The sequence below is a fragment of the Hermetia illucens genome, chromosome 2, assembly GCF_905115235.1.
Source record: "Hermetia illucens chromosome 2, iHerIll2.2.curated.20191125, whole genome shotgun sequence".
Taxonomy (NCBI): domain Eukaryota; kingdom Metazoa; phylum Arthropoda; class Insecta; order Diptera; family Stratiomyidae; genus Hermetia; species Hermetia illucens.
The window spans coordinates 33,219,704-33,242,391 of record NC_051850.1 but is presented as its reverse complement, the minus strand read 5'-3'; the positions used below and the strand labels follow the sequence as shown (position 1 = coordinate 33,242,391).

Genomic DNA, 22,688 nt, shown 5'->3' with positions numbered 1-22,688 from the left:
TTACTCTCCTTACTGCCAACAGTTTGAGTGTTACCTCCACTGGTAGGTTGATGGTTGCGGTTTGTGTTCCATTGTAAGCGTTGTGTGGCGTTTTCATCCCTGACTCATGTGATCCGATAAGATCGGAATGCTTTTCCAAGGCCTCGCGAACTTCCTCAATTATATATTCTTGAGGACTAGTGATCTCTGGCCTGCTAGCGCTTAAATCGGCTTCTTGTCCTAAAGCTGGAGAATTCGAAGGATGTCCACGGTTGCATTCATGGGGTTCTTGACCTTCAACATAAGGTTTCCTTTCTGGGGCCGTCTAATGCGGCTCACATTATTTTCCAAATTGGTGAGTTCGGGGCCTGCCTTTACTCTCCTGAGAATGTCAGCGGATGACCCTTGACGTTGCTTGGAGATGACGATGACTTCCGGCCTTATCATCCTCCAATCTTTCCTTTTCTGAAGTGCCATCCGTGTTCAGGCTTTCATATCCTCCTTGTGCAATTCAATCCCTTTCTCTCGAAAAGGGGCTAAGTGAGTTTCGTTTTATCTGTTTCCTCACTTTTCTGTTGGGTTTCTCTTGGGAGTTTGATGCCCTGTTGATTCGTGCAACCGTTCGCGTAGATTTGTTTCTAGTTCTCTCTCGTGTCTCGCCACTTAGTTAGCCTGGCTCACTTTTTTGCCTGACGCCTTCGCTCCTTTTTCATCCTGGGCGTTGCTTTACATTAACTTAATGTCTCTTATCATGGCCCTTAGATTTTGATGAATATTACGGCGTGCTTGATGAATTCGCATAGCTCCATGATCTTGTTATTTAATGTGTTGAAGGCAGCTCGCGATTAGTGGCTAACTGTTACATCGCACGTTTGGTTTGTGTCAAAGTTTCTTCCTTTGCACCGCTACATACTCTCCTGTCCCTGGGGGAACCGCTTTCAATCGAGGTAGCTTGTTCCGAATAAACGGCGTGTTGTATATTTTTATGCACTGTTGTGAGGCTTCAATCAAAGGTCAGTAGAACCACGTCTTCAGCATATGCTAGAACGTGTATTGACAGTTCTTTTAGTGAGTCAATCGACACACTTAATGGAAGTGGTTATAGCACAGCACCTTGGGGGTAGCCCTTTGTTGCTTCTGTCGTCAGCGTAGCGACTAACATGTTTCAGTATCCAGCAACCTCCGCGTTAGCCGACATCCATCTGGCAGTATGCAATAGCTCTGGGATGGGCGCACAGTCGAAAGCTTCTAAAATACCCATGAACCACCCCCATTGAAATTTAAGAATGGAGAGCAGGTTCGTAGAATTTCCACGCTGGTTAGCATGTTGGTTTTCATTTAACGGGTACGACTTTAATAGCTTCTTGCGAATATCATGCTCAAGACGCCTCTCCAGCCTAACACAGGCCAATTTGTTCTTTGAGCTTGAATAGTTATCCTTCCTAGTGTCTAGTATGAAGACTGTCCAACGTTCTGCTAAGAGGTAGTCTCCTAGTCCAGAAAAGACACCTCAGAAAAACACTTCCTAGAAGTGATTTCTGGTGCAACACTTTTGTGTTGAAGAGTTTGCAGAAACCGCCCAATTGATTTACCCTTTTCTCTCACAAATTATTTTTCAACATAACCCCCTTCAATGCTTTTTGATGTCTGCCTCGAAAAAGTCTCCCGTTAATCTTTTTGCCCGCTACTCCATCTTACTCCTCATCTCCTCGTCCGTTGAAAACCTTTTTCCACCCATGTGGGTTGGTTCAAAACGATGAGCGAACGCAGGAGTTGTTTCGTCGTGTTAGTCGTGTAAGGCCTGACATTGTGGTTTCAAATTTTTTGGCGAAGGATGAAATGGTATGAAGCCGCTGTTGAGACTGTCTTTTAGGTTTACGTGTTTTAGGTGCCTTGGTTTAGGTGTTTCATCTCTAGTAATAACCAAGTAGAGAAAATCATCATCTTCGGATTTGTAGCGCTTCAAAAACTTTTTAGTGGTCTGCACTTGATTCAACTTGTGATGTTCTGTCAGCGGTTTTGGGATTCATCTCGCAGATAGTTTCCGATTCGTACGGAAACATCGTAGAAAGTTCATTTGATGGTTATTTACGATCGTCACGAACCGCATTTTCCATTTCTTCCACAAGTTCGTTAGTACCAATTGAAGGTTTGAAAATCGCCGCTAAATGGAGAGTTTGCTGTTCCGCCTCTTTGCATCCGATTTCTTTGGTGCAGCAACGCCCATGTCATCATTTCCAAAAATTTTCGCCTTCAAAAAAAGCCAGCGATGGCGGCTTTACGGTTTCTTACCAGGGCAGAGGCAAATCGTCAGACGCTGTCTCACTCTGCCCTGGGAGCAGCGTGACCGTAGCAGCATTAAGTTGATGCGGACTTAGGACCCCATCATTCTCAAAACGAATAGCTTCGCCTTCTTTCGCAGTTCTGTCCGCAGGACTCGGCCGGCAGCCTTCTGCACACTGGTATTATACCAGTTGCGTCTACATCACCAGCTTCCGTTTATTAGCTCGTAATCTCCTCTTTTTTGTGACTGAAGTGTTCTTCCGTTTTCTGGAAGATTTAGGCAACAATTTCATGTAGAGGCCGGCCGTAGTCGGATTTCTAGATGTTCCCTTTATGGGAGTTGTTACATTATCTTTCCTGACTGCTTGCGCTAGAAACCAAGCGGAGGCTTTTCACCGAAGTGGAAAGCATGTCTTCCACAGATTTCTCCGTGGGGAACCATGAATCTGGTGAGGCCTCCAAAATCCGTGCCTCGGCCGGGACTTGATTGTTTAAAGTTGCGTGTGTCACACAAATCCTCAGATTCTATTTTCATGTTTTGGATGTTCTTAGTTCATCCGTACACAACTACAGGCTACATTTCCACGATAAAATAGTATCCGAGGCACCATCTTAATGTTTATATTAATGTGCACGCTGATTATGAATTTTGTTTTTGATTTTTCTGGTTTGCTCTGATTTTTGACTTTTCCCTGTCCCGGAGGAGTAGAGGAGGAGGGTAGGCTTATCAACAAGAGAGAACAATTAGGCGTAACAGTAATGATCAACTTTGTGGTCATTGGGAATTGGTGAATCAGTTTGTAGATGAGTTCTTTCGTTGTCCAGAGAGAAATGCTTTCTCCAACTTCAAGGGTACATGTTATTGGGTTTATTGCCGAGCCGAGATTGTTTTGTGTTCTGAGGTTTTAGGAGAACTCGAGCTGATTATCAGGGATGATCTCCTTCAGTTTGCGATGGTGGAAAGGTTTCGCAATGTTTAGCGACCATGGCATCTTGCATCGTTCACATAAAGCCTTCATCCCAGTAAAGATTATATCCACATGAACATGGTCCGGCTTCACTCCACTCAGAAGACTGAAACATCCAACGTTCAAATTAAGTGGTGTCGGCCCGCAGCCTGCCTTACAAACAGCAGCATTCATGAAACTGGCCTGCTTGTTTCTATAAGAAGCAAGCAACAGGATAATCAGCCAAAGAGCAATCCTGCTTTCGAAGCAATTTCAAATTGCTTGAGTCCAGGATTTCTCCGGTTCAATCTATATTCTTCATGGGAAAATGTTTACAGTTTTAGTTTTCCCCCGTGCGTTTTATAAATAAAAGTAAAAAGATTCTGCAAAGTAAGCTACCCTTTTACATTAACTTTAAATTTCAATTGATCCAGTGAACCTTAGAATGTTTTGAAGTTAAATCTCATTTTCCCCATTTTCCTTGCAGGTCGATTCCGTACAAAAGGACCTACGGCAAATTTTCACAGCTGCACTAAACAGTGCGCCAGCCATAGTCGTACTTGAAAATCTCGATGTTCTTGCGCATTCGGTGGGGGATCAACAAACACAGGATAGTGAATATTTTAATCGCATCGCTGATGTCGTACAGCATCTGATTGTTGAATTTACAACAAACAATCCAATAGCAGTAATTGCAACAGTCGGAAATGAACAGAATCTGAATACACGTTTACATTCGCCTAGAGGTCGCCATATATTTCAAATGATTGCGAAAATCCCCGATTTAGAGCGCGACGACCGCGAAACTATACTGAAAGAGTTATGTTCACATATCGACAGCCAGAAACTGAATTTGGAGAAGTTTGCCAATTTGACGGAAGGTTACAATTTCGGGGATCTTGTGCAGTTTGTGGAAAGGGGAATATTTTACGCATATAGGATAAGTATGGAAGTGCTTCGATGTTATGGTGCATGTTTTTTAACTTGAAATTCATATTAGATCAAATGGCGCCTGTTTTGAATAACAATCTTTTGGCAATGTCACTGGAGAACACAAACTCATACTGCTTGCAGGGAATTGAAAATCATAATAACCAGAATAGCGCTGAAGACGATGATATTGTTGAAGTTTCTTCGCTTTCCGGACTCGAATCAGTTGTTACCGTTCTAGAAGAGGTCTTGATGTGGCCTTCCAAGGTAAGACACAATTTCCTTAATTTTTTTTTTTGAAGCTAGCTAGAATCTTTTGTGTCAATGGGTTAATTTTTAATGCATCTTATTTGAACAATCAATAAAGATTACTGCTAGCTGCAGTTTTTTATGTGATTTATTTTTCATCCGCAGTTTCCAACAATATTTGATGAGTCACCATTACGGAATCAAGCTGGTGTTCTACTCTTTGGCCCACCTGGAACCGGAAAGACATTCTTAGGTTTGTAAATTATCTTCCACTTTCGCATCTCAAAAATTTACCTTGTTACTTACTTATTTCCAGTATCTCAAATTGCCAAATGTTGGAACCTCCGAATCATCTCCGTGAAAGGACCTGAACTCTTGGCGAAATACATTGGTCAAAGTGAAGAGAATGTACGAAATCTCTTTAATCGCGCGCGTAGTGCAAAACCGTGCCTCCTATTTTTCGATGAATTCGACAGTTTAGCTCCGAAACGTGGTCATGACTCTACGGGTGTAACCGATCGTGTAGTGAATCAGTTGCTGACCGAACTTGATGGTGTTGAAGGTTTAAATGGTGTAACTGTCGTTGCTGCTACATCACGACCTGAGTTATTAGATCCTGCGTTACTGCGTTCGGGAAGAATCGATCGTTTGGTAGAGTGCCAATTGCCCAATGCCGAAGCTCGTTTGGGAATCTTTAAAATGTTATCGCGAACGCTACATCTGCATAAGTCAGTTGATTTTAATTATTTTGCGAGTCGAACTGAAGGCTTTACGGGGGCGGATATTCAAAGTATATTGACCACCGCGAATATGACAGCTGTTAAAGAAGTGCTTGCGAAAACAAAAGAAGAGGTAAGTGTCTTTTGATATTTACAGGAAATTTCGTGATATGGGGTTATTTATTGGATACTTCAAAGAAGGACTAATATAATAATAATAATCGTTGGCACAACAATCCATATTGGATCAGGGCCTTGAAGTGTGTTAGACCACTTCATTCAAGACCGTAACGGTACACTACAGAGCCCTGTAGAAAGCAATGTGGTCAGCATTACGCTCGCCCGAGATTATTATTATTGATTCAGGTACTCATTTACAGCTGAGTCGACTGGTATCCAACGTCAAATCACGATACAATTCCCACTCCCGCCAGTGAGATTTGAACCGCGACCTGCCGCTACGACAGTCCAGCGCTCTAACCATTTGAGCCATCCGGACACATTTAACAGCAGTTAAATACCTTGGTTTAATTCTCGACTGGAAGATGAGCTTCTTTGAGCAAATCAAAGCAGCAGCGGACAGGGCTGCAGCTGGAGTCGCGGCCTTGAATTGACTAATGGCGAATGTTAAGGGCCTCAGGATTGAGGCCACTTAAAAACACTTAAAAATAGATTCCAATTGTGTTCTTCTTCAGTGCTATATTTTAAGTGTTTAAGTTTCAAAGAAAAGAAAGAAACTTTGCTGTATGACCGCAATTGTAGCAATTTCAAAGATATATAGTATTTAGATAAAAAAAAAATTGATTAAGTATTATAAGAGCTTCGACAGTAACGAGGATTCTTTTCGAAGCTACTTTTAGCAAAAATGGCGTAGGATAGGTAGGTAGGTATCAGTGGTCGCTTTGACGAGGCCAGTTAGCGCTTTGGTGCGCCGTTTTGATGCCACAAACTCCTAAGACCGTGGTTGTTGTTATGGGAGCAGGGAGGCAGAGTACAGCCGGCTCGGATCTTCAGTACCAGCCCGTAGCATTCACGAAAAAAAGCAGCTCTCCCCCCCTGCAGCTAGAAATCTCTCTGAGGTTCCCAAAGAATGGTTTACCCAGTGTCCGCAGGCTGACTTTAGCTAGAGCTGGGCAATCGCAGAGAAAGTGCATGAGGTTTTCCCTTCCTTCTCCGCAGGCAATGCGAATTGTAAGGTATGCCGAGCCAAGCGGCATGGTCCCCTATGGGCCAGTGCCCCGTGCAGACCGCCGTCATCTGGAATGTATTTGCACTCGTTTGGCACAGGAGCTATCGTGATCGGGCTATGTTATAAGCGGGCTAAATTCTCCTTGACTTGGCACAGCTTATAAGCCTTCGCCATCTTAGGCCCGCGGCTGCTAAGTAGTGCAAGTAGACTCTTCCTCCGACAGCCGCCAGCGGAACATCGACTGTATTTGCCGAATGACTGTCAAGAGCAGAGCCTTGCCTGGCCAATCCGTCAGCCCGCTCATCCCCCTCCCCGTGCCGCCCAGACGCTTCAGCCGCTTGGCTGTCGGTCAGCTCGGATCTCGCTCCAGCCATCGACAGACTTCCAATATCGCCAGTACTTCCGCCTGGAATTCACTGGCGAAACCTGGGAGACCATACGACTTGGATACACCTTGTGTATTCGAGAAAACCCTTGCGTGGACTCCACAGGCCATCTTTGATCCGTCCGTAAAGAATACTGTATTATAGTCTTGCAGCACGCCGCCGGTCTTCCACTTTGCTCTGGTTGGAAAGTCCACAGCAAAGTTTCTCGCGAAGTTCAGCTTGCGTGTGGCATAGTCCGTGGGGGACGCCCAGATTTCCCGAGGTATTTCATCTAGGATGTTGTTGTGGCCGTAAGACTTCGCTGCAACATATTTAATGTGGAGATCTAGGGGGAGGAGATGCGGGAGTACATTGAAAGCATCTGCCGGGCAAGACTGCAGAGCCCCAGTAGCACCTGTACACGCGGTTCTTTGAATCCTATTAAGCTCGTTCTATTGTATTTTTTCTTCAAAGTGTGCCACCATACAATAGAGCTGTACGTTAGGATCGGACGCACTACAGCGATGTACATCCAGAGAACCATCCTCGGTCGGAGACCCCATTTCTTTGGAAAGGTTCTCTTGCAGGTATAGAAGGCCATACAGGCCTTCTTATCCTTCAGTTCTATGTTTAATCTCCAATTTAGCTTAGAATCCAGGATTACACCCAGATACTTTACATTGAAGGAAAGAACCAATCTTTCATTCAGCCGTGGTAGATGGAATTCAGCTATCCTTTAACATCAGTTACCTTTTGGTTGGGTTTCTGCTGAGTCCGCATCTTGCGGCCCACATGCACACCTTTCGCAACGCTCCTTCTATGATGTCGCTCATAATGGATAGAAACATCCCTGAGACTAATATCACCAAATCGTCGGTATACGCCACCACCTTCATCTCGCTGCTGTCCAATGTACGTAAAATTTTGCTCATTACTATTAACCAGAACACCCTGGGCGTGCCTCTGTTTACAGCTCTGGTCAAGTGGTTGCCTCCCAGATCCGACTGGATTATCCTGGTAATTAGCATGGATATAATCCAATGCGTGAGATACCCCTCCAATCCAATACCGGTCAAGGCTTCCTTGATGACGTTGGTACTGACGTTGTTAAAAACTCCCTCTATATCCAAGAAGGCAGCAAGGGTTTACTGATTGTGCTGCACCGACCGCTCAACCGTGCCAATTACCGCGTGGAGGGCGGTTTCAGCGGATTTTCCTTTGAGGTAGGCATGCTGCGACTTAGAGAAAGGCGTTCTCTCCATAATCGTCCTTAAGTGAATGTCCAGGACGCGTTCTAGGGTCTTCAGCACGAAAGAGGTCAGGCTGATTGGTCGAAAGTTCTTCGCGGACTCACAGCCGCGCCTGCCCGCTTTCGGTATGTAAACCACTTGTGCGCGCCTACAGGACTGCGGTACGTATCTTAAAGAGATGCAGCTCCGGTAAATCTCAACAAGCCGCGGCACAACCCTTTCCTGCTGCTCCTGTAGCATGACTGGCATTATGCCATCTGGGCCTGGAGATTTGTATGCGGAGAAGCTATTTATAGCCCAGCCGATTTTATCTTCGGTAACTACCAATTTGATAATCTCGCACAGCTGGGGTTGTCGCAAACCCTGCAAGCAAGGTTTTGACTCACAGTTCACCTCGCTGGAGGGAAAGTCCGTTTGAACCAGCAGCACCAGGGTTTCGCTAGAGGATTCCGTCCAGGAGCCTTCCGACTTTTTAAGAAAGGGTGTTCTCTTATGTTCCTTGGACAGAATCTTACGGAGCCTCGCGGATTCACTTGTGCTTTCGATGTTCTGACAATAGTCCAACCAAGAGTGCCTCTTGGTGGTCCTGATGGCCGACTTGTGCCTCTTCATGGCGTATTTTTACAAAAATAAATTCAGAAAAAAACTCCAAAAGTCGTTCGAAAATTGCTAATAACAATTAGATCATCCAATTTAAAAAAACTTGGATAGTGCCGAGTAAGTAGTTCATAATTTACATATGTAAAACACAGTCGGGTTATTTTCACCATTTCAAGCCGTCAAGAACGGCTGGTCCGATGCTCACGATATTTGATTTGTCGGATTTATCTGGATATCTCGAAAACCGATGGTCTTTTATCGATTTTTTAAAAATTCATTAACGAGAAGTGATTTCAAAGAAGTGAGTTCAGTTTCAGGAAGTGTACATTGTGGAAGGTTATATCGTTTGCTATTTTGTGCGTACCGATAATCAATCGACCCGGTGATTTTGGTCTGCCTGTTTGATTTCCCATGCGGATCCGTTCGTGGGACTGGGAAGATATTCCTCATGTTATTGATTTAACCACTGTTCGTGCACTGTTCGAAATTGTAGCAGTTGGTAGAACGATGCCGGGTGAATCATTTAGTGTTGAAATCGGCCTTAAACTTTCAAATGACTGAAGCTCTGACATCTAATATTGCGGAACACTGTGATAGATGCCTACAAACCCGCATTAGAAGTACTCAATCGAACTATGAAGGGTCTGCATACTGATTTAAGATGTCCTGGAGGCGCAATGATCCTACTGTATGTTCATTTACTCTACACAATACCAGTCATCGCAAGATTGGCTGCTGCCTATGAAATAACGCTTGTCCCAAATCATCGCTTATGTGGGAAACTTCTCCTGGCGATAAACATGCGAATTGCATTGCTAGCTGCTTCATCTGCCGAAGATTTCTGCGAAAAAATGCTGATTGTCGGTAATGATCGTGTTCCTGTCGACGAACCGAACGGATTGATTTTGTTCCCGCTGAGTTTTTGCAGTTTCGTTCCAGCGAAGGGCAAGATGATCAACAAACTGTTCTGGAACATCATTGCAAGTAAGCAATTTTCGTTGTAAAGAACGAAGGTGTCGATAATTTAAACTTCACAATTTAAAATCAAATCCTTCGTCCACTGCACTCCTTCAAATCTACCGATTGTGTAACCAAGGAAAATGAACTTCAATCGTGTGCAACTATCCAACTGAATTTTTAAATTTATTGGATGTTCAGAATTTACAACTGCGTGTTGGTTTGGTTATCATGCTTTTCATCTCATCTCACGTGGTAAGAAAACTATATAACGAGACACGTAGCACGCTTTCGGGGCTTTCCTACCGGTCTTCGTCCTTCTGCTCTCCCTCGAATGCCCTTTTAGGTATCCGAGTGCCGACAAATTGCAGTATAGGTCCCAGGGCGAAACGTGGATTGGTACACATGATGGAGCATAAAATCTGGGAAGACGAAAACTCACTGAGGAAGAGGACAACTGGTCCTCGAAATACAGGAGATGAGGGATAAAAAACACTATTCGGGATTTAAAAAATAGAATTTGTTTTTTTTTTCATTATAAAACAAGCCTAAAAAACGACACACACAACCCAAGAAACCTAGGAAACGCCTGCTGAATCAACACCAGCAGCTCTATCTCCACCTCCACGTGGTGATCTCTGGGAGTTCCTTCTTAATGAAAAACTGCAAACAGAGAAGGATGAAGGCGAGTCTCCCGCGCCTAAAAGCGGGACAAATTGTACCAAAAGGTCCTCCATATTGGCGGTTGGGTAGGGCTGACAAGCCTACACGTTACGAAGCCACAGAACGAGCTCGGACAGGATGGGCTTTAAAATGACGAACCCGGCAATGACGACGAAATAACGATTTGCACATTTTCTCATGGAACGTACACTCCCTGTACAGACCGAATGTTACTCAGCAGCTAACCGATATCCTGTCCCAATATAGGGCTGATGTAACAGCGTTGCAAGAAATGCGCTGGACAGGGGCCAGCTTCCTGGAGAAGAGCCACTACACCATATATTATATGGCCATCCAGTAAACCAAATGCCCAGAGTCGGTTTCTTAGTCAGCTAAAAAATTAAACTGCGTTTTCAGCTTTGAAAGTATAAGCGAGAGGCTATGCACTCTGCGTTTGCGAGGTAAATTAAGAAATATAAGCCTCATAAACGTTCACGCCCATTCTGGAGAAGCGACTTCATAGGCGGCAAAAGGAAGCCTGGGAAAACTAAAGTACAGGGAGCAACCGCAGCAGGTCCAATTTTACTAACATGTCAGCAGGAAGAAGTCTTATACACCTGGATGTTTATCCTGCCCAGACAAGAGGGTAATCCGATTTCCGACAGAAGGGGCATGTTGGAGCGATGGGTTGAGTATTTTGATGAACTACTCAACAACCAAAATATTGGAGAGTTGGAAGTCCCGGCAACTGAAGACGACAAATATTGCCACCACCAAGCATAGAAGGAACAGTCCGTGCAATCCAGCGGCTTAGAAACCATAAGTCGCCTGGAGCCGATGGAATTACGAATTGGTTAAATATGGAGGTGACCAACTACACCAAGCGATTCATCAACTGATGCTCAAGGGGTAGGACAGCGAATCAATGCCTCACGACTAGCAATAAGGCAGTATCTGTCCCATACATAAAAAGAGGGATATTACACAGTGCAGAGGTATCACGTTGCTAAGTACCATCTATAAAATACTTTCCTCTATCTTGCTAGGCCGGATAGTCCCATATGCCCAGAATATCATTGACCCATACCAAAGAGGCTTCACTCCATGCAAATCAGCAACAGATCAGATTTTCTCTCTGCGGCAAGCGATGTAGAAACTATTGGATATTGGATATTGGCATCAGTTGCACTATCTTTTATCGACTTTAAATCCGCTTATGATAGCATAGCCATGTTAAAACTGTACATGCCCATGAGAGAATTCGGTATTCCGTCGAAATTGATAAGACTGACTAGGCTGATCCTGGCTAAAGTACGAGGTCAGATAAAAGCAGCAGGATCACTTTTGAGATCATTGAATATCAACAACGGCCTAAGACAGGGGGATACTCTATCATGCGTTGTCTTTAATCTGGCCCTAGAGAAAGTGATTCGCGATGCAGATGCGAGAGGCACCATCCTCTTCAAGTCCGCCCAACTACTGGCCTACGCTGACGATATTGACATTATGGGAACAACCCGAGACTTATAGTTATCCAGATCGAGCAGGCGGCGGGAGATCTTAGTCTCCACATTAATGAAGGCAAGATGAAATACATGGTGGAACGTCAGCACCAAAAACTAAAGAACGAACAACATCGAATCGCACTGGTCAAACGAAAACAATAACGATAAGAGACTACAACTTTGAGACCGTTGAAAATTTCTCCTATCTACGGTCGAAAATCACAACCGATAACAACTATGGCGATGAAATCATGCGCTCGGCTGTTGGCTGCGAACAGAGCCTATTCAGCTTACAAAAACTGTTTCGCTCGAAACGTCTCACCATATTATACACATCATATTGCCAGTCCTTATGTATTCCTCGGAAACCTGGTCGCGTTCGAGAGAAGAATCCTCTGATGAATTTCGTCTGGTTGTGGATAAAATCCGGCTCAACAGGTTGCAGTGGTCGTCTAAGCCGTATGGATGAGGATGATCCAGCCTGGAAAGTCTATAAGGGAAATATCTATGGTAGAAAAAGTAGACGAGGCGAACCCTGCCTGAGATGGAGCAATGGCGTAGGTCAGAATGCCAGACAGCGGTTAGGGATATCGAATTGGTGGACCTCGGCGCAAAATCGGGATGTCTGGAGTTCCTTACTAAGGCAGGCCTAGACTGGATTCCGATTGTTCCGCCGTTGATAATGATGAGTGTTGTCCACACGCTGAACGTGGCCAACCCATTGCAATTTCCGTTTTTTAATTTGGAGACTTCAGCGTGTTCAAATATTTGGTATAACTCATGGTTATATCTGATTTGTCTTTGTCATCTCGTTTAGTTCCGATTAGGGAGCTGTAAGCAGAGCAACATACATGATGAAAATGTCACGTATTGCATCAAGCTGACAAACCAGAGGAATTTCAACTTCATTGATTGATTTGGTCTGCCACCAGGGTTGTGTTTCATTACCGATACTTTTTTTGTTATCGACGACGTTCTGCATGCTGCTTTCTTTGGAAGATATTGAGGGATTTCATCTTACCTCAAACACTTTGGCTACACTGACATCTATTAAATCTCTTTGCCTAGTCAATCACCTTGGTTATGTATTGGGAAAGGAGGCAAGGAAGCAAGCAGAGTCAGACTGATGGTAATCATCAGTAAAATCAAGGTTACCAGTCTGACATCGTATTCTTTCCATTTGCATTAACGACAAGAACATCGACGGAATCGGATAGTTCGCATATCTTGAACTTCTAGGGTGAAGAAAACCTTCTTCAAGCCTTTAAATAATCACTTACGTCACAAAATTGCAAAGGCACTCGGTGCAGCATTACATCAACCAGAAACGAGCTGAAAGGGCAAAATATGGCTTTATAAGAGCAATTATATGGTACTGGGATAGCGGAGCACGTTAAAAACAATTTTTATGAACCGTTTTACTTTGATTTTAAGAAGTTATAGCGTTTTTAAACGTTAAACGCGTTTCTCTCGAAACTGTATTTTCGAAATTGGCGAGCAATAGAACCCCAAGGGTTTTCATCGGATCGACAAGAAAATCATTTGATTATCTAGATTCACAAGCGATGTTCGCCGTCGGCATCGGCCTGGCGTCGGTGATGCTTTCTGATGTGATATTACATTGCAAAACATTACTTCTCAGAGAAGTAATATCTTCATTGAACGGATGAATATTCACTCCTGAGGGATGCTCCTGAATTCTTGCTAGCTTGCTTCGCTAGCTCGCCTATTTCAGGAGACGGTAGGTTTCTTAGGAGGTGGGTTATACAGGAGACGATCGGAGGGTGCGATTCTTGTGGAATTAACTTCTGGTTAGCAAAAATCCTACCTGGCTTGCTCCCGAAACACTTGGTTGCTAACTTTTAAAAAATGATTTATTTTTCACGCACGCGCATATAAGGATATTCTACGTTAATAAACTGCATCAACTCCTTCTCATTTCTCGTACTCCAACTTACCTTAACAATGTGTATCTCCAACTAAACCAATTCTGTATGGGAAAAACCTATTACAACTGGTTTGTCAACAAGGTTGGCACAGCATGTACCATCGAAGACCTTGAAAACATAAATTGATTACCTCAGCATCACAGAATTAACAAATCAACCATCGTTGTCTTCCGCCAACATTCCACTTTGAAGTTTGCATCATAACGACATTGTGGTATTCGATGCCATTAGCAATGTCGATGATATACCGTCGGCATTATATGTATAGTGCCACTGGTGCCGATGCGGAAATCACCCAAAAATGATGCACCAATCGCGGAATTGATATTAAATCCTTTAAACATCATCATTTTTGTAATGCGATGATGATAGGTGATGTAGTAATGCAAAGTAATGCGATGATGATTGGTGATTCGGCAATGCAAGGTAATGCGGTGATGCTAGGTGATATTGTAATGTTTGGTGATATTTTGATCGCGCTCGTGGGTGGTAGTATGATATGACACTTTAAGATAATATCACTTTTGTAATATTACATACATCATCTACCCATCCCTACTTTTACAGGATGCAGCCATGCTATAATGGATAACTTACGCCTTACTGCATTCTTCACGGGTTCCTATCTGGTTGTATCGATTCTGGTAACCAGATATACTGCAGGCCTTACATAGTTTATAAATGTGGCAAATTTGTGAGCCATTACATCTTATCGGTTGGTATTCATTTGCACTCCGAGAGAGTGTGGCTGGACAGCGGAGATGTGAACCACCGACTGTATCGCCGGCAGTGTACGCCTCCGCCGATGCACTGAATTACCTGCCTTATGGTTCCCTTCTTCGTGTTCGGACCGTCAGTCATAGCGAACCTGTTCTAGTTACAGTGAAAAAAAACAAAACTCCACAGTATCATATCTGTGTAAAATATCCGATACTTTAAATATAAGAAAAGCCTTTATAATTTTGAAAACAAAACTAAATAACTCCACAAGGGGACTGTCTATTCTAATCTCCGTGGTAGGTAAAAGGTGAAAACCTCTGTAGTTTACGTTTACTTGGACAGGTTGATGAAACGGGTACACTAGCGTGGTAAATCGGTTAAATTTTTGGAGCGTAATTGCAAACTGATTGGGATAGAGATATTAAAGTGTTGCTGCATTTATAACTATATAGATAAATGTAATGTAAATGTAATAGATAAATGTAATGTAAATCTAAACCATAGGGATGTGGGGCTCGTTACAGAAGGTGTCATTACCTGTACAATCAATGAAATTCGGAAGTTTGTGTAGTGGCGAAAACAAGATGAATAGTCATTCTAGAGTCGTAAACTTCCTTAATGTCTTTCTATTGAAACTTTGTGGGGAGATTTTAGTTTCGATATTGAACGATGAGATGTATTCTTGTCTTGAATTTTTATAATTACCTGAGATTGTCTAATTCATATAATGCTCGAATATTCTAAGAAATGTAATGATAATCCTAATATTGCTGGAATTACTTTGAAATTATAATTTTGTTTTGAATGAAATCTTTTTCTGACAATTTTCTTTGCTTTTTTTCAGAACTTGCCCGATAAAATCGACATCACACAAACACATTTAATTGATGCGCTTAATTCAACAAGGCCATCACTAAGCCCTTTGGATATTGCAAAATATCAGCACACGTAAGTATATTGTCTCACTTCTTCCGTAAATAGTTCTTCAGACTGCTGGTTACTGGCATTTCTTTAGTTTGTTTGGGAAATATGAAATGCTTTTAATATGGTGAAGATACCGATTCGTCATTTTTTGGGGAGAGTGCGAATTTGTAAATTTATTCAATGAATTACGTCTGCATCTGGTTCTTCTAGAATGTGTAATGAATATGCTCCTTAAGAGCGTGTAAAAAATTACCCGAAGCGTAGTATAAAGTTACCTCGCTGTGGAATATCCTAGATGGTTTTTGTACAGGTCCATGCCACACTTAAGGGTTGTTTCAGATCGAAGTATTCTTTAATGTTTTGCTTACTTCCTCTACGGTAAGACGAAGTTTGCGAATGAAGAGCTAGATCAACATTCGGGATGAATCCCAGTAGATGTGTATATTACGAGACGGAAACGGCAGTGGGTAGGCGACACCTTAAGAAAGGCTTTTATTTATGCTATGCAAGGAAGCTTTATAATGGATTCGTTAACGTATCGCAGGATTTTCGTTAGTGGATGTGATGCTACCCGTCGCAACTGGAGAACATCAGCACCAAAGATCTGATGCGTCTATAGGCGGGGCATTCACATAGGAAATGCTCCGTCGATCCCGCTTCTTCATTACAGGAGGGACACGTATCATTTTGAGTAATTCCTATTCTGATCATATGTCCAGCTAGTGAATTATAGCCTGTCAGAATGCCCACAGTACTCCTGCAAATCCTCCTGCTTTTCCACTGGATAAACTTTGCGGTACGCATGTTCGGTTCTGGCAGGAAAAGTTTGGTGTGTGGAGCAGCATTTAGACTCTGCCACCTGTCATTGTGGGAAGCTTGTTCCCAGATTTTGCAAACAGACTTAGTCAATGCTGCTGATACTCAAATTGCTGGTTCCGGTCCCTTGACCCCTCTTTTACTAAAGCAACCGTGATTTCATTTTCCTCTACGCCACAGTGACCAGGTACCCAGAGTAGTTCCACCGTATTGAATCTAGAGATAGAGTTCAAACGCTTTCTGCATTCCTGAGCGATTTTCGAGGCGATCAAAGGACTACTCAATGCCCTCATTGCACCTTAGCTATCATTGCAGATTGCGATGTGCCTGCCCTTCAACCGCTCATCAATCACCCAGTTTGCCACTCTTAGGATCGCATAAACTTCGGCTTGAAAAACCGTTGCATATTGTCCCAAAGGAAAAGCCCACTTACCGTTTTTATTCGAGAGGTAGATTCCGGCTCTCGAACCCTGTTCTGTTTTTGAGCCATCGGTGTAAAAGACTTCCGCATATCCCGCCACGCATTCATCTGAGACTTCCCAGTTCTCTCTACGCTTCAGGGTAACTTCATATCGTCTAACAAAAAGATGTATGGGGACACGAGAATCGGAAGGCATTGTAAGAACTGCATCCAGTATTCCCAGTAACTCTTCCAAAGCTCTGTGCCCCCCACAGCCGGTGTTTCCCCATAGCTCTAATTGAATTAGTCTATGAGCTGGTCTCATTACAGTGCTTTGAATAAATATATCGAGGAGCTGCAAATTGAGTAGTTCATTTAGAGCTGCGCTGGATGTCGTGTTCATGGCACCAGTGATACCTAGACATAGTTCTTTGCAGTGCAGCTAGTTTACGGTGAAACATTTTTCATCTCATCTTGACGCACCACACTATGGATGCATAAACGGACAACGGCCTAATGATAGCAACGTATATCCACACTACCACATGAGGCCTGAGTCCTCACGTCGAGCAAAGGTCCTTCTGGACAACTCATAAGCTGTGAGAGCTCGTTTCATCTTTACCTCTATATGTTTGTTCCAAAGAAGTTTTTTATTTAGAGTGACTTTTAGATATTTCAATTCTTCGGAGAGTTGAAGGGTAGTACCCCTCATTTCAGGGAGGCAAAGTCCATCCACTTTCCTCCTTTTTGTGAATAAAATCATTGTGGTTTTATTTGGATTAACTGAAAGCCATGTCTGAGGCACGAACTGTCTATCAAATCAACGGCACGTTGTATATTTCTACAGACCGTTCCAAGATCCCGATCAACAGCAAGTACAGCCCCGTCATCAGCATAAGCTTGAGCGTATATTGGCAAATTTTGCAGTTCGCATAGTAGTGAGTCGATCAGCATACTCCACAGAAGTGGCGAAAACACACCTCCTTGGGAGCAGCCTCTCGTTGCTTCTGCAGTCAGATAGCGATCGACACCCACCTCAGCGCACAGTAATCTCTGCGCTAGCATAGCATGGATCCACTTAATCAAAGTATCATCAACACCATGCTCTCTGGCCGCATCACAAAGTTTTTGCAAAGGCGCATAGTCAAAAGCCCGTTCAATGTCCACGAACACCCCCATCGCGTACTCACCATTCAAAGTTGCATCCTCTATCTTTGTGATCAAAGAAAGAAGAGCAGACTCACAGGACTTTCCACGGTGTTGGTTTTCACTAAGTGGGTGCGACCTAAGTGCGCTTCCACGAATGTGACGCTTCACCAGTCTCTCCAAACCTTCCAGCAAAAATGAAGTCAAGCTGATTTGTCTGAAGTTCTTTGGATTAGAATAGTCATTAGTCATCTTTCCCAGGTTTCGGTATGAAGACTACCTTAACCTTTTGCCAAGAGGAAAGGAAGTAGCCCAGGACAAGACATCCTCGAAAAATATTTCTTAGAGGTTGCTTTAAGTGATCCATTCCCTCCTTTATTATTGCCGGATAGATGTTATCCATGCCAGGTGCTTTGAAATGTTCAAAGGACAGTATGGCAGCTCCCACCTTTTCATGGGTAACAACCGCTTTCGCAGTGTTCCAGTTCCCCTTGCAGCACTTGCGTGTTGAAGGGGTTGCAAGAATCGTCAACTCTTCTCCTGCCACTTCTCTCACCCGTTCTCTCCGGTGGTGTACTTCCAGGAGGGTTTGTACTGAATCCAGTCTGGAACTCGTGAAAGTACCGTCGAGTTTTCTAAGAGAGTGGAACTTGGCCGGCTCATCCCTTTTAAGAACTCTGCACAGCCTTGAAGTTTATCTTTCATCTTCCAGTTCTTCACAGTACGCTCTAAAGGAGTCTCGTTTCGAAGACCTAACGAGCCTCTTATATTCACGCTGTGAGTTCCTGAAATTTAACCAGTCTTCGTTTTTATTACTTTTGCAAGCACGGTTCAGAAGTCGCCTGGCTGATTCCCTGAGTTTTTGCAGTTCCCAGTTCCATCAAAGAACCGTTTTACCGCCTTGGCCTCGGGATTATCCTATTTCATAGCACTCTAAAAGTGTGCAGTTCAGAGTTTTCAATTCCTCTTCCAGCACCAAAGGAGTCCTTAGTCGCCTAGGAAACTGTCCGCGTATGACGGGGTTTCCCCCACACCGTACCGCCGGAGACTCGATTCCCTCGTGTTTGATTTCTCTGAGAAAAGCCGCACTGGGAGGTACCGCAGCTCCCATGTCCTCATCCATGAAAAACCTCATCTCATCTCGCAGAAAATCCGTCTGTTTTCCACTTAGCACCTTGACTGGTTTGCGGTTTGCGGTTTGCATAGATTCGATCACTCAAACTGACATCAAGTCAATTCCGTTCATATCTCTAGCTTCCCTGCCTTCCGCCTGTTCCTTGGAAGGTATAGGAGAAGTTACTAGCATGTGCGATTCACTCTGCAGTCCCTTCATCAGTTCGAACCCGCATACGGGGGTTCTGCCCCTGTATGCACTATCCTCCGCGCCCAGCTCCATTGTGGAAGAGCGCACCGAAGATGCTGCAATTTGCTTTATATTATTTGAGTCGAAGACCATCATTGTTCTTCGCTCTCAAAATGGAGATGATGCGCTACAGTTTACTGATATTTAGGAAAAAGTGGAGCACCATATGGTGACTTCCCCTGAGCACATTCAGCCTTTTTTGGTCCAGTTCGAATACCAAGTTGAAATCCTCTACGTTTGTAGATTTGCCCTTCTTGGCATTTCATGAACTTTACCCTCCAGTGCCACCCCTGTAGGAAACAGAATTGAGGATGCAGCATGCGCATACGTCCTCTTCCTTCCCGCCGTCATGTCCGTATTCCTATGGGAGCGGCCAGCTTCATTGAGATCTCTCTCGCTGATTTGATCACCTCCCGGCACACCGGTTCCAATCTCTGCGGGACGCATCGATGTAACTCCTGGTGCAGAGCACAATAAAGCGTTGGCCAGAGCACGCAGTTGCCGCACCTAGTGGTACAGCCACGTCCATGTCCTCATTCCCAAGGTGCTTCATTTTCCTTCGCAGTGCTCTCTTCTGCTGCCGGCTTGGGCCTTTCCAGGTTCACGGTGTCCGGCCTGCTTGGATCCATTTCCACATACCGGCGTTAAACCAGTAGCGTTCACGTCACCAGCTTCCCTTTCTTCCGCTCTTCCCGGTAAGGGTGAAGGAGAAGGTTCTGACAGGCAGGATTCAGCCTGTGGTCCCTTCTCCTTAGTGGCCGAAGCTCCCTTCTGCCGAGCCTTCCTCTTCCGTTTGCGGGTAGATTTGGCCTGTAGTACCGCGGACGGGCCGGCAGTAGTCGGATTTTCAGTTTCTCCCAAATTGAGAGTTACCGTACCTTCTTTTCTGGCCTTCTTCTAAGTCGGAAAGCATGCCTTCTAAAAATTTAATTATAGGGTGGTAAGGCCTCCAAAATCCGCGGTGGTCGCGGGTGGATTCAAAGTTTTTGACTTCTTACCACTTAGAGATTTCAAATCCTTCGTTTCCATATTCATATTATGGACACCCCTAGTATGGTAGTAAACTACTACAGGCTCCTCCACCATGATACCATGTCCGAGGGGGGAGTCATTTAGGTGTAGTGGATATGCTAAGTCATAGGTGTCAATAGCAGCCGTCCCGAAATAATTACCTTTTAATTAGACTTATTCTATGCTAGTATTCAAGGTAAGTTTAATAACCAAAATCTACAACGAAATATTTTTTGCATTTCCAGATATGCTCGATTTACGAACAAGGAAAAGAATCCCCGGGAATTCGTTGTACAACGTGCTACCCTAGCCTGATATTGTACCAAATGTTCATATTATGTAGTTATGATTTTTCGAAAACATTTTCATTTGACACATTATTTTTCCAAAGAAGTTTTATTGTTCATGGGTTTCTGCATGAGTTCACACATTTCATTTGTTATTTTTTTGGAAGTGATGATTTTAGAAATAAAACGATGTTCCAAAGGAATTAATTTTGTATTTGATTTCTTTTGCCTTTTCTGAAGCAAAAATGACAATGGTTGAAAGTTTCAACTCCTCATTTTCCGATAGATTTTTATATACACAGTATGTTTTTACGAATACTTAAGATATAGCACCTCGAAATTTAGTCTTTGTGACATGGTTAAGTTGGTTGCCCGTTTGCCCATCCATCTCGTTTTCTGGGTTCCAACCTTCTTATGGATGTTTGTATTCGACTTTGTGCTGTCCCGCTGCTGTAGGCTTATCATTTACATAATATTCAACGTGGCCATAATGAAACTGAAGCAGCCTTGTTGAAAATCAGCTAGAAAAAAAAAATTAGAAAAAAGTCTGTATGGTTTCATCATCCGTTTTTCTATGGAGTAAAAACTAAGTTCTAGATAAGATGGTCTTCACCTCTCCTATGCTTTTTCAATTTCAATTCTACTACTAGCAAGATTCGTCCAAATTTCAGAAACTCTTCTGGCACCCAGACCCCCCAACCTACATACCATTTTGAAGCTCAGACCCTCCCCCAATAGTAGTGATGACAAATGAAGCTCCTTTTTCCGAAATTCTCAATATTTACGGAGATAGATTGATAAATTGTTAGATCTCCAATATACATAAGTGCTACCTTTGCTGATGCTGCTGCGTTAACGTCAATAAATTGGAGGCGACTAAGATTATGAATCGTGCACATGGCACTACGATTTAAGTTAGGGGTTCCCATCACCATCTTGCTAAATTTTATTGAAATTTTGTCAGCTCAGGAATTCGGGGTACTTTTCGAAATAAAAAGTTGATGGTTTCAAAATTGTCCCTCGATCAATCCAATGGTTAAAGTGATGTGTTCATAGGGTTGTAACTTTTACAATTTTTCGAATTTCACTTTGAAGTTTTGGGAAAATATTCTTCAAGTGGCTGCTGATATACCGGATATGCCTTGAGCTCCTAATGTATTTTGACTACAAGAAAACAAACTGAACCAAATTTAGGAAATCCTGAATAAGTTGCGATTACATTCGTCCCAAAAACCATCACATGGTTATGCAAGAATTGGTGGATCTCGACGTAAAATCGTAGTGTTTAGAGTTCATTTCTAAAGTGGGCCTAGATTGGACTTTCGATTGTTGGGTCATTGGTACTAATTTCACTAAAAAGACATTTGGTCGGTACTTAAGTTTATTGTGGATGCAAAAACCTAAAGGTGGTTATACCGTTTTGAATACTTTTTTTAAGACTGGTATACCTGTTCTTACGGATGATGAATTCTGGAAACTTTTTCTAGATACTCCGCCAGATACCCAGGTTCAACACAATTAAGTACGTTTAAATACTGCTTCCCTAAAACACATGATTTTTAGGTGTCTGACGCACTTTTTTTCCAAATAGGCTACTTTTTAAGGTTTTGTGTAAACACAAAACCTTATTAAAATCGGTTTACCGTCTGTCTGTCTGTCTGTCTGTCTGTCCGTCTGTCCGTCACACGCATTTTGCTCGGAGACGGTTATAGCGATTGACACCAAATTTGGTAGAAAGGTGGGAACCGTGAACGCTCACACATACAGTGAGTTACATCCTTTTACGTTGAATTTAAGGGGGACTCCCCATACATGCAAAAGGGGGGTGTAAAATTTTTTTCCATCAAATATAGTCATGTGGGGTATCAAATTAAAGGTCTCGATTAGTACTTTTCGAAGCCGGTCTTAGTTTTGACATTTCTTGGAAACGTGGGGGTGCGGGGGGTTGAAAGTGATCATTTCTTTAAGGGGGCCATTCTCAGAAACTACCAAATCGAAAAATCTGAAAAAAATCAGGGGGCTGCCACTGTATGGTGCCTTGGCTCCGAAATACCTTTCATACCGATATCTGTTCAAAGAAAGTTAATAATAGTATATTGCCATATTTTTTTGTAATTGGCTGGAAACCCCCCTTAAATTCATTCTAGCGGCACGAAATTCTGCAGTGATGTAGGCTATAATGTAAAGCATGATCGTACCAAGTTTGATGGAAATCGCACTATTACTAACAAATTTACAATACGTCGAAGTTGTTGCTTCTTTGAAAATTGAAGACTATGAATGTCAATATCACCTCAAAAGTGGATACTCTCACATAATATATGGGTATATTACGTGCTACGTACTAAGAAATACACAAAACCTTTCGTTTCCCGACTTGTTCCTTTTTGGGGCCTGTTGATTCCCCAAAGCTTCCCCCTCTTTCCCCCCTCGCAC

General features: G+C 43.2%; 1 protein-coding gene across 1 annotated transcript in view; it reads left to right on the top strand.

The window, feature by feature from the left end:
- The window catches only part of LOC119649441 (peroxisome biogenesis factor 1), a 29,866-nt gene extending 9,407 nt beyond the window's left edge, over positions 1 to 20,459 (top strand). The window contains exons 7-12 of the mRNA XM_038051591.1: positions 3,697 to 4,153; positions 4,210 to 4,406; positions 4,554 to 4,641; positions 4,705 to 5,240; positions 15,150 to 15,253; positions 20,211 to 20,459. Of these exons, the coding sequence (XP_037907519.1) occupies positions 3,697 to 4,153; positions 4,210 to 4,406; positions 4,554 to 4,641; positions 4,705 to 5,240; positions 15,150 to 15,253; positions 20,211 to 20,280 (1,452 nt within the window). The 3' untranslated portion in view covers positions 20,281 to 20,459. The remainder of the gene's footprint in view (positions 1 to 3,696; positions 4,154 to 4,209; positions 4,407 to 4,553; positions 4,642 to 4,704; positions 5,241 to 15,149; positions 15,254 to 20,210) is intronic.
- The last annotated feature ends 2,229 nt before the right edge of the window (positions 20,460 to 22,688 follow it).